Source organism: Pinus tabuliformis, chromosome 5_1, assembly GCF_031772625.1.
Source record: "Pinus tabuliformis cultivar Carrire ecotype Pingquan chromosome 5_1, CPIR1, whole genome shotgun sequence".
Classification (NCBI taxonomy): Eukaryota; Viridiplantae; Streptophyta; class Pinopsida; order Pinales; family Pinaceae; genus Pinus; species Pinus tabuliformis.
Window position 1 is genome coordinate 252,312,985 of NC_142305.1, and position 12,620 is coordinate 252,325,604.

At 38.1% G+C, this 12,620-nt stretch overlaps 1 protein-coding gene across 6 annotated transcripts in view; it reads right to left on the bottom strand.

Annotated features, from left to right (window-relative positions):
* Positions 1-741: 741 nt before the first annotated feature.
* The window catches only part of LOC149164359 (uncharacterized), a 240,123-nt gene continuing 228,244 nt past the window's right edge, over positions 742-12,620 (bottom strand). For all 6 annotated transcript variants that reach the window (XM_089432077.1, XM_089432076.1, XM_089432075.1 and 3 more), the window contains exons 4-5: positions 1,605-2,509; positions 742-1,457 (exon numbers count right to left, since the gene is read on the bottom strand). In XM_089432077.1, the coding sequence (XP_089288203.1) occupies positions 1,240-1,457; positions 1,605-2,509 (1,123 nt within the window). In that variant the 3' untranslated portion in view covers positions 742-1,239. The remainder of the gene's footprint in view (positions 1,458-1,604; positions 2,510-12,620) is intronic.

Sequence of the window (12,620 nt, forward strand, 5' to 3'; positions counted from 1 at the left end):
CATGGTACAACACTTTTAAATACATTTTCCACCCATGACATTCATTTAACGCATACATGTCACCAACAAAAAAGTAATTAATATGCCTACTAGGCTAAAAGGGATAAATGCCTAGTAACAGCTCTCCTTGGTACTATTTCCAACACTTTCTACACTGACAATTAAAAATCCCTCTCTACAAGAATGAGATAATTGGGATTGGAAGGTAAACTTCCAAAAGCCCAAAATCATGAATTCATTAAGAAAAACTAGTAAATTTGCCATGTTTCAACTTCTATTGTTTTGAAGGATAGAGTAACAATGGCCAAGAAAGAACAAAGAAATGTGAAAGACAAATCCTATTCCAGATTGCTAACATATCCTCGACCATTTGTCTGATGAAATTTAAAATAATTCAGGCATCCATTCTGTCAAAGAAACAACCAGACAGCAGACAGGCTACCACTCAACAAGCTGAGTAGCCCAGAGAAGGGCAAGATAAACAACTGCAAAATTATCTTTTTCATGGTATTTTCATTTCTTGTACATGAATCTGGTAGGAGAAGGCATGTAAGTATGAAAGAATCTAACCTTGTGTTATTAAAAAATATAGCTTATCTACCCCTATCTGTAATAGGAGGGAATCCAATCAACCTCTTTACCAATCATAGAAACAATTTCCGAACTAAAAACAATTAAAAAATGAGCAGGCCGAAAACTAAATACAATGGCGAAAGAAAACCATAGATGTTAAAACAACAATAGCAGCAACACATTTAAATTATGAAAATGGTAAATACAGGAACCAATGGAAACACTATTCTCAAATATTTTGATAAGAGAGTAGAGTTGTCATGGAACCCATCTTAGTCAAAATTAGCACTCATCTTGATCTCCAATAAGCAAAGCAGGCACTGACAGAAAAAAATTATCTAGAGTTCTAGAATGTAGACTGATTCTCAGTCAAAAATACTTGAGATGCCGACCCTTCTGCGCCTTCTCATAGATCACTAAGAAATGAAATATGACTAGACCACAGTATCTTACTGAAGATTACTCCTGTGGCCATCTCCAGAAACAGAAGACCTGTGCTTAAAGAAGTTTAAAAGGTATAGAAGCTAACCAATCTTTCCAAGGATAATCTCCGTATATAAATTTAGAAAACGAATGCTCAAACAAGCTAAGAACGATACAAATGCAATATTTCTTCGAGAATACAACCCAACCTGAAAAGAATCAAATGAAAACATTTCTTGCAAGCTAATTTTTCAATGTCCTGGCTGGCTCTGTGAACATCAGTCCTGTATCTTTTTGAAAATGAAAACTTTTCATCCATAAATTATTATATGCATATACTCTATCCATGATTGACTGTGCATGCTGAAATCTAAAGAGAGGGAGCTTTCTTGATGTTTCACTTCTGACATGAATTTCCATGGCTGCATTTTCCCCTGTGGAGACAATTGACCAGACACCTTCTGTAACAGCCAAACAAGCAAGAAGTTCATCAGGAATCGACCAATCAAAAATAAACATTTTTCTGCACACTGCAAGGCTTATATGCCATAATACAAAAAGCACGTATAGTAAGTCTCATGAACTGCAGAAGATCCCAGGGACAATACCTGGTATTTCGTTTGGAGGTGCAATAGACATGGTAGTTTCCCGTGGAGTTAAATGCTTCAAAATTCTTTGTGCACTTTCGTTTGCCTCTTTTTGTGCTTTCTCCCTTATTCGATTTCTCACTCTTCTGGATTTTTTTTGTATTTTAGCATGTCTAATAGTTGGCAATTCCACATCAAATTGAATGGATGCTCGTATTCCAGATTCAGTAAAGATAGAATCATTATAACGACAAGTTGTTGGTTGACATAATCCCTTTCCTTGTATGGCAAGCTTTAAAGCAGATACAACCAAGAAGACATTGAGAGCAGGAGTGCAACCAACACTGGATGTTGAATGTAAACACTTTGATTCATCAAGCTCCTCCAATTGATCTACTATTTTACCCTTGTTAGATTGCCTATGCTTGAGGCTGCACTTCTTTTCTAGTAAAGATGCAGTGAACGGTTGTGGTTGAATGTCTGTGTAAGGTTTTGAAATATCCAATGCTTCTGTAACAAAGTTCAAATTTGCATGATGTGATGTGTCAGGTATCTGGGAACTGTCAATCACAGAAGGCCATTCAGTGGAGAATAATGTTTCATTTTTCACTTGTATTGAATTAGAAAAACTATCCTGTGTGGCAGACAGCACATGATTTGGTAGCAAATCTGCATTATTCAACTCAGCTTCCTTTTTAAAATCAGCAAGCCAGGGCAGGTTTCTAGCAGCAAAGGAAAAAGTCAGACATTCTTCTTCAACGGGTTTATATGTTATAATTTTACACTTTGTTCCCATATATTCGACAAGAGATGTCTCCATGGACAATGGTGAAAGCGGTTGCACCATCAAGTCATGTGTGTTAATATGGGAGGATGCCCTAGCTAATATGAAGCCATTGAGACCAACGATTGGCAAGACACCCACTCTGCAAAATCAAAAAACAGCTAGCATCTTAGCGAAGACGCATAACAATAATATTAAATCAAATAAACAGATGAAATTAGTCAAAATGCAACCCATTCTTCAGTTAGAACTATATGTGCTCTTCACTAAAACATAAAATATAGCAGTCAAACAAAGCAACATTAAAATCTAGAGAATCCTAACATCTACTATGAGGCTTTAACCTGTCAGCAGTTATTGCATAGTAACAAATTAAGAATAGACTCTAGAGAATCCTAAGCAAATCCAGATATACTAGCCGTTTTAATCTAACAAGAAGCCACAAACATATCCATAGACAACAGAATCTAGAAAACCTGGCCACATATCGAAGATGCTTAGAGATGTGAGAAAAAAGCATCCAGAAACTTTGCTAAGAGATCCATGCACATAGAGGAATTTATACTCACAAGTAATTCCCTAATAACCTATTCCTTATATACCAACCACTAGTAAAATTATGCCTCCCTTGATTGTACTTTTTTTTTAAGACAAGTATGTTTTATATTAACATAGAGATTTTTACAAAAGGAAAAGTAAAAATGGAAGGGTATATACAATGGTAACTATATCCTCTTCCTCTCTACTACAAAAGCAGAAATAAAATCAGCGTATGATGGTGCATCTATTTCTTTAGCATCTTTGAGAAAAAATCCTTTAGCCAACAATTGTATGCATAACTCTTCCCTCCAGCTACAACAGAAAAAATGAATTGAACTGACACAATTACCAAAAGCATACTTGCAAAGTTGCACCTTAACTTTCAGGTAGCAAACAATGCAGAAACTCTTAGGCACTTCCAAAACCTGTGAAGGGAGAGAGTACTAGACTTGGAGACACCAAAGATCGCAGCTCCCAAATGCACATTTCCTGTATGTGTTGCCAGCAGTCCTTGGCAATATGGCAGTCCCACAATATGTACTTCAGTATGTGCAGTTTACCGCACACTAGACAAAGTCCATCCGTTAACCCACCCTTAGCCTTGGATGGCAACCCCGATAAATAACTCACCATGCCAAGACCCACAGGTTGTAGGACAAGTGAATAGATCAAACACTATGATGCCTGTGAATCCACGTATCCTTGACATAAGTCCATCAAGCATTAAGAACCACAGCCAAGACTTGCTTCTGATGTAACAGGCAGTAAAGTTTCCAAATTGTACATTTTAGTCCCATTGACCAATCTTTTAGGTCACTTGTTGGACAAGAATAAAATTATCACATATAATCTTACAAAATATTAACAAAAAACTTTAAGAATGGCCGGACAGACATATAAAATCAATTCATGAGTAGCATCCATACGTGAACCTGACTCCACCACATCAACATACAACTTATAACTAGTTATTTGATCTTTCTTGGTTAATAAAACATTAATGTGGCCTGACCACATATAAGTTCATAAGATTGCCCTATTTATTCCTAACGGAATTATTCAACGTATAACAGAAGCATGCACTAGACAATAGCAGAGAAATTGTAAACAATACATGTCACAAACACACAACACAAATTTTAGAACAGCAGCTGAGCCATTTTATTAAAATTCTGAACTGCATGGAGTACAAATAGCAAGGAATAAGTGCACCTGGGCTTGCATAAGCAAGCTGAAGCAAACCCAGGTGAGAGAGATGCCCCCAGTGAGCAGGAAACTTTGACCCCAAATGGCTTCTGCGCTGACCCAGAAATTGGCAGTTGCTGCTACCTGAAAATGGTGTGAATTTCCCACTGTAGCACCTGGAATTGCCTGAAAATGCAGTTGTAGCCTCTCCCAAAAATACTCCACCAAACCCAGAAAGGGATTGGCCCAACTCACAGCCACCAACAAACCCACAAAATGGTACGAATTGCCCAGTGAGACAGGCAACACGCACTCCTGGAAATCAGCTGTCAATCCACTCCAAATGGCACCCCAAAAATCTACCCAACTCCTGGAAATTCTCCTCCCAAATTTCCTCCTCAATTCCTGCCCCTTCTCCAGCCAAAATCCCCTTGCTCCAAGCCCTGCGACTTGCGCAGGCCCTAGGAGACCAAAATTCCCTCACCAATATTGCCCCTCTCTGGGCTGCAAACCACCACAAATCTTCAACAATCTGCCCTCCAAACCAACCATGAATTTCCCAGAATTTATCCTTCCCCCCAGATGACTTCCCCAAGTGGTTCGACTTCCCTTCTGCGTCTTGGAACTTGCATAACTGGGCGCAAAACACTCACCCCTGCTCCGAAATCTTGCTGAAGTGATAGGAAAGCTCCCATAGGGTAGCACTCTAGGTCCACAGAAGCAAGAGCTGAGATCTCCGCCTGGAAATCTCTTGTGCTAAGCAGAACTGTGTAGGCAAGGCTGAACAACTCGAGCATTTCAGAATTACATTGTTAAAAGGCCCCAAATGCTGCACCCCATCTCCTATTTATAATAGTTGCCTCATTTTTCCCGTGTGGGTCCCTCATTCCACTAATTTGACTTCCCTCCTTGGCCCCCTTCTCCACAAGTTTGAATTTTTCCTCCAAGAATGTGTATTTCCTTGAGGGGTGGCCCTCACAACCCACCAAACTTTAATTTCTACCCACTTCTCCTAAGTTTGGTCACCAAAATTGTATTAATTTCAAAATTGCAAAATTGTGGAACTCCATCAGCAAATTTAATGAGAAAGGACATTATCATCCTCCCCTCCCAGATGTTGCTTGTCCTCAAGCAACTGCAAGGCAGAGTGTTGTAAGATCTGCTCACCCTCCCAAGTAGCGTCCTCAACCGACAAATCTTTCCATTTGATCAAGTACTTTTTGATGACCCTGCTTCTCAACCTCCTTTCCCTGTTCCCCAAAATAGCCTTCATTGTCAATATCAAGTGCCCCTCATCATCCATGTTGAGAAATCCAATAGAGTGGCAATTTAATTGATTTCTCTTATAAAGACATTATCTTGTGATGTTTCATTATTAGTTTTCTTCTTTCAATTTATCATGTTCTTATCATCAAGACTAATGCCAATCAATAAATAGAGGAGGACACGAGATGTAGGCACGCAACCAGGGCAAAACCATATGTATGGGAAAACCCAATCAAGAATTCTTCCTTCAGTAGATTCAAAAACAAAATTGAGATGACCAAGACCCTCATAACCTAGACCAAAGACTTCTTTCATCCATCAAGTCAACCTCATTAGATCATGCTTCAATTTTGAGTCTTGTATTCAGTGTTTTGTTCTTCAATACTTTGCAAAAACAGTCTTGCAATTCTTGACAAACTTCGGTATATAAGCCTTCTCATGATTCGATCCTGTGGCATCTTTCTCATGCTTACATAAGCCTAGTTGTAAGCCTTGTGGCAGCCCTCTCATACTTTGGTCCTATGACATCCTCACCATACTTCGATTTGTGGCAGCCTTATTATACTTTGGTTCTATGACATCCTTACCATACTTCGATCTGTGGCAGCCTTCTTCTACTTCGGGTTTGTGACATCCTTACCATGCTTCAATCTTGAGGTAGCTTACTCTGACTTCGGTCCTATAATGAGCTTATAACAGACTTGTACTTCGGTCCTATGATGATACAGTGATAGTGTCAAAACTTCGGTTTTCCAGTAGCCCAGAATTTCAATTCTGTGGTAAGAGTCTTATACTTCATTTCTGTGGTAGTCTAAGAATGTTTCGGCCTACACTGACACTTCGACCTCCTACACCATAGAATTAACCTTCACTGCAATCAAACAAACTTCCTCACTGAGATTTTCCAAACTTGTATCTTGCGTCTCTATTGAGTGAAGTCTACACACCTATTTATAGTTGTTACTCACTGAAAATGAGCCGACATGAGTTTGTTTGAGAAGCCGACTTGTAGAATATTGATTTGGAGGCCGACCTTGCAAGGTGACTTGATGGAGGAGTCTTAACAAAATAAATTTGACTTTGAGTTACATAAAAACTAAGTTACTGAAAACGGCTGCCTGAACACTGGAAATGTCGTTTTACGTTTTTGATACGTATGCAGAGCAGAAATGGCAAAAAAACGGAGGAAAAACGTTTTGGGTGCCGTTTTTTGATTTGGAAACGTGTCGTTTTTTCCATAGCCGTTTTCCAAGCGTTTTCCGGAAAAAACCCTCCCGTTTTAAAAAAAAACGTTTCAGCAAATCGTGATACGTTTTTTAAAAGTTTCAAGACGTTTTGGTTCACTGATACCTTGCCCGCCGGGAACAGATTTTAAGAATTTAAGTTTTTCGGTTTTAACTTTTAAGTTTTTAACTTCACGGGTTTCGAGTTTCAACTATCACATTCATTCTACCCTAACCTAATTCCTAAACGACAACTTTGCTGAGTGAGTGTTGAGTAACGAGTTCACTGCCGCCGCTGAGTTTGCTGAGTTCACTGCCGCCGCTGGGTTGAGGACCGGTTCACTGCCGCCGCTGAGAGTTACTGAGCCTGTTTAAGAGAGGTATATACTATATATCAATCATATGTGCTTATTACAGCGTTGTATATGCTCCAGTCATTATTTCTGTACAAGCGTATTTCTGTTTCATAGTCAAGTTTCAACTAGCGTCACCGGTTTATAACTTTATTCATAGCATTTCAAAGGAATGTTTAAGATCCATAGCTCCTAATCAAACCAGGTCCTAAAGCGGCATTCCCTTGACTGCCATTTCTTTGTTGCACAAGTCAGCCCGAGGTCTTTTCTGGAGTCCAGACTCTATGCCAAATTCATATTGGACAGCAGTTCCCCAAATTTTTGTCACAAGATAATAGCCATTGAATGTTTCATAATGTACATTGCCATTAATTGGCATTTCCATGGTAACCTTGTATCTTCAACAGAATGAATTATATGTTACTTAGCATCTAAATCAGTAGAGGATCTGCGGAAGTATGAAAAATAAAATAGAGCATGATAAGTCAAAATTAGAATGCAAATCATTATTGGATTGTAGGAATATCATTATCCATTTACCAGGCATCTACATATGTAGTCTAAGCACAACTAAGAAAAGGAACTACCTAGTTTCTGGCTAAAACGTACACTACAAACAATAATATTTTGGACTATAAATCGTATTTGTTATAAAAATTATTAACGCTAAAACTGGAAAATTTCATGACCTCAATTTCCATTCAATATGCTCATATGGATCATAAAATCAAGCTTTTAGATCTTGCCATCTTGGTTAAATTTCTAAATCCATATCATGTAAGATTGGATCCTATAGACTATAGGGTGTCTAATAAAAACATGCATGATTCTATAGGACTGGAACTAATGACCTTATCAATTACAAATTGACCATCTCTGCCAGTATATGAGACCTTTATTAATAAAGTGCATCTTCCTCCACTTTAAATCTGATGTGTTATTTGTAGAAGTAGGCAATGCCTAGCAATTTTGTCAATTTTCATTGCCAATAACTACAAAAATGAGTGAAATATGTGATAGAGCAGTTTAATCTGTGTGTAGGCCTGCTGCAATAGGCCTGTTACACAAAATTGGGAGCTCCCTTACAAGGAAATCTGTGATAGGGAGCTCTTTTCACTAATTAGGCCTGTTACACACAGATTTCACTAATTATTGCAGCAGGCCTAATTATCAGGAACAGAGTAAAGAGAAAGGCATATATATTATTTATTAAATGATGAGATAATTTTATTAACATCCAGAAATGACCAAATAAATTTTTATAAATACATATCTGAACTTTGAAGACTGATATTTGTCAATTTCTTTTTTCAGTTTCATTTACATCATCATCATTCATGGCAACTTCAAGTTCAGCCATTCATGAGGCAGAGGAAGTGGCACAGGAAACTGAATCAACCCAGAAAGTTGATCCAAAGTCACCACTTTGGAAATATGTAACTACTGTTGGGAAGATCCAAGGAGGTGGATCATTGGCATGGGTTTGCAGTGAGTGTAAAAAGGAGTTTAAGGGGTCATACACACGGATTAAAGCATATTTGCTTGGGTTAAGAAACAATGGGGTTCGAATATGTAGTGGCCCATCTAAAGAGAATGGGAAAGATGGAAATGGTTTAAGCAAAGGTAAAAATTGCAAAGTATCAGAGAGAACAAGACGAGGCAGATGCTAAAGCAAATGAAGCAAATCCTGCCTCCCATTTAAAACACCCAACAAGGTTGGGAGCATCTTCATCAAAGCCTCCACTTTATTCTCATGGAATTGTTGGTTCAAAGCAGTCAAATTTGGGACCACTTGAGAAGAGTTTCAATAATGATGCTCGAGAGATAGCAGATGCCGCTATAGCCCAATGCATTTATGCAAATGGCCTTCCCTTTAACCTTGTGCAATCTCCTTACTGGGCAAAGATGGTAAAATGTTTGAATGAAGCCCCAAGAGGGTACAAGAGCCCTGGATATGAGAAGATACACACCACATTGTTGAGTGCTCAAAAGTTAGATTTGGAGGCTAAATTAGCCCCCATTCGTGATTCATGGCTCATTTCAGGGGTGTCCATCATTTCTGATGGATGGAAAGATCAAAGAAATAGGCCTTTGATCAATGTGATTGCTCAGAGCCCACATGGGGCAATGTTTTTTAAGGCAATGGATTGTGAGGGGCAGATGAAAGATTCTCAATTCATTGCTAACATCTTGATTGAAGCAATTGAATTGGTGGGGCCTGAAAATGTTGTCCAGGTAATAACTGACAATGCAACGGTGTGTAGAGCAGCAGGCCTAATTGTTGAAGGCAAATATCAACACATTTTTTGGACCCCTTGTGTTGTGCATTCATTGAACCTCATGTTGAGCTAGTTGGGGAAGCAAATTGAGTGGATTCGAAAAATATTTGAAGAGGCAAAAGAAATTCAAGCCTTTATCACAAACCACCACATGTCCCAAGGCATCTACAGGGAATTTGCTAAGTTGGAGCTCCTTAAGGTACCTATACTTTAAAGTTTAAAGTTTATTAAATATTTCATAAATTCTAATTTCTGACTCTAAATTCAAATATCTAAATTGGATTCTCAAATGTCATGATTCGTGAATCATAATAGGTTATTCAATCAAATTATGATTTTTCAAATTGATTGAAATTTGAAACATTGGCAATTTGACACCTGCAGGTTGCTGAGACTCGATTTTCTTCTCACATCATAGTCTTAACAAGGCTCATGCAGGTGAAAGATGCATTACAATCAATGGTATGCAATTCTCTTTGGAATCAATGGAGGCAATCCCAATCTGATAGAGCACAAGCAATGAAACGGTTGGTTGTTGATGATGAATGGTGGGATAAGGTGGAGTACCTCTTGGCATTTACTAAGCCAATTGTGGATTTGCTCCGTATGTTTGACATAGATATGCCTAATCTGGGAGAGGTGTATGAGGGCATTGATTCCATGATAGAGAAGATAAGGTTGGTTATAAATGCCAAGGAGAATGACCCAGATGAAATCTTTTACAGAGAAGTAAAAGATATATTGACCAAAAGGTGGAACAAGATGACCACCCCATTGCACCTTTTAGCCTATGCACTGAATCCAAAATATTATGCTGCAGAGTTGCTACGTGATCCACAAAGAAGAGCACCAAACAAAGACCCAGAAGTCGCAAAAGGATTTAAAAATGCTTTTAGAAAGCTTTTTGTAGATCCTGAAATTGGGCTTCAGATTCGTGCACAGTTTTCTCATTTTGTGGGATCAGAGGGTTGGGGTTGTGATATTGAGTGTATGCGGGACAAGAGCAAATTAAGTCCAATTGAGTGGTGGAACTTCTATGGTGGGGCACTTCCACATATCCAAAAATTGGCCATCAAGGTCTTGTCACAGGTTGCTAGTTCTTCTTCAGCGGAAAGGAACTGGAGTACATACGGATTCATCCATTCAGTGAAGCGAAACAAATTGGGCTCTAAGAAGGCTGAGGAACTAGTGTATGTTCATTCAAACCTTCGCCTTCTGTCACACAAGAGAGATGAATACAAATTTGGGCCCACCAAATTATGGGACGTGGAACCAAAGCTTCCTGACTTGGATATGACATTGAATGCCATGTCTCATATGAATTTGTTTGATTCGGAGCCATCACTGGGAATAGGTGGATCTTCAAGTGGACATGCCAGCAATGTTCCCAGTGCCACTTCTAGAGAGGATGTGGAAGTGGAACATTATAGTGGCATGAATGAAGACATATTTGATGATATGTAAATGTAATTTATGATGGTGTTTTAACTTTTAACTTTTAAACTTTTGAACAACCATATGAATTATGAGTAATGATAGTAGACTGCCAGTCATAGTTCATTTTGTACTTTCATAGTATGTAGTAATTAGTATGCATTATTAGTTTTGGTAATGATGGTGTTTGTGTAACTTGTCATGTTGATAACTTGATGTTTGAAATTTGAAACAAAAACTTGATGATATGTTGAAACTTGAAACTTGAAACTTGAATCATGAATGTTATAATAATCGTTAATGATGATGGCAATGTTGAATGTTTATGCCATATGGCATATGTTGAAACTTGAATTGATGATGATGAATCATGAATCATGATAGATCATAGATGATAATCTAGATTCTGAAATATGAATGGTAATATGAATTTTTTATTTTTAATATATATATATATATATATTTTATATATTTATTATGTGCCGTTTCCTGCCGTATCGTATCCAGATTTTTTGAAAATTTGCCGTATCCGTTTCAAACCCCGTACCGGTATCCATTCCCGTATTTGTTTTCTGGTAACTTAGCATAAAAATCCTAAAAGCCTTCAATGGGGGCTTGACCTATGACAATTGACCCAAGCATGAAACCCATGCTTTAACAAGTCAATTTAATTAATAATAAAATTTATTTTTCTTTATTTTGATAAATATATTTCATTATGACTCAAGTACAAATATGAAGACCGAATCTAGTTACATTCTTCAACACTCCCTCTTAACTAAGGTGGTATTCATACATACATATGTCTATAGAGGTACATTGAAGATCTCAAAAACACATGATCTATGAAGAGTTTAGGCACTGCAATGCCGTGGACTAGATTCCTGACCAAGGCAATCTATTCAAGGTCCTCAAAAAGTTTAGGCACTCACGGTGCCACGAACTAGATTCCTAGTCAGGGCAATATATCCAGGTGGGACTAAGATGGACTAAAGCTTTCATCCAGTCTAGGTACCATCAGGCTTACTTGCTAACCATCAACCCAGGGATCCAGATGCGTATCCGACGTCAAAACTCTGTGACCAACGCCACCCTCCCTACTTCGGGATCTAGACATCAACACATAGTGTTGGTCTAATGTCCTTCCAGGCAATGTGTCTCACACACAAAGCCTCAACACATCAAATCTCTCTAACATTAAGCATGCCTTTTCAAAAACTTCGAGAGATTTACCTCAACAATCACAACCCCAATTAGTAACAACCTTTCAAGTACTCGTGAGTAAACACAAACCTTTGGGGTCTTCCAACTTCTTGATGTTGCCGCATAATTCATCACAATAGGACTTTGAGGTTTCCCAAACAAAAACTTGACAAAGGTTTCCTTAATCATTCAGCTTCCTTTCCTACTTCACATGTAGTAATCGAAAGTAGCTTTCCTTCTTTCAGCAGCACCTCAAAATGCAATCTCCAATTTCTTCTTTGAAGGTATCCATCATGACTACGATATGCCCTCCCTCTTAACTAGGGACATTTCTTTTATCCAGGCTCCCTCTTAACTTAGGGAGCTCAAATTTTGTTTGTATTGGAGAATCTTTCATGGCTTCTATCCTACTTATCAGAGCCATTATGATTATCATCATTCATATAGCTTTCTTCATCATGCTTATCATATCAACTTTACTTACGAACATCTTCACCATCTTGAAGATTATGTACCTACATGACTTAGATAGCAAGTACAACCAAATCTATAGAAGAATGACGTTAAACACATCATACAATAATGGAAGCATTAATCTTTATGCGTCAAATTCCTAGACTTAGTTAGGTACATAATCAGTAAGAAACTATACTTCTATATTTCAACTTCTTGCCCAGGCTTTGTTACAAACCTTAAATCACATCAGTAGCTTAGACAAGATATCAATGTCATTATATCTAGGGCTGCAATATCTCTTTCAACAATATGAC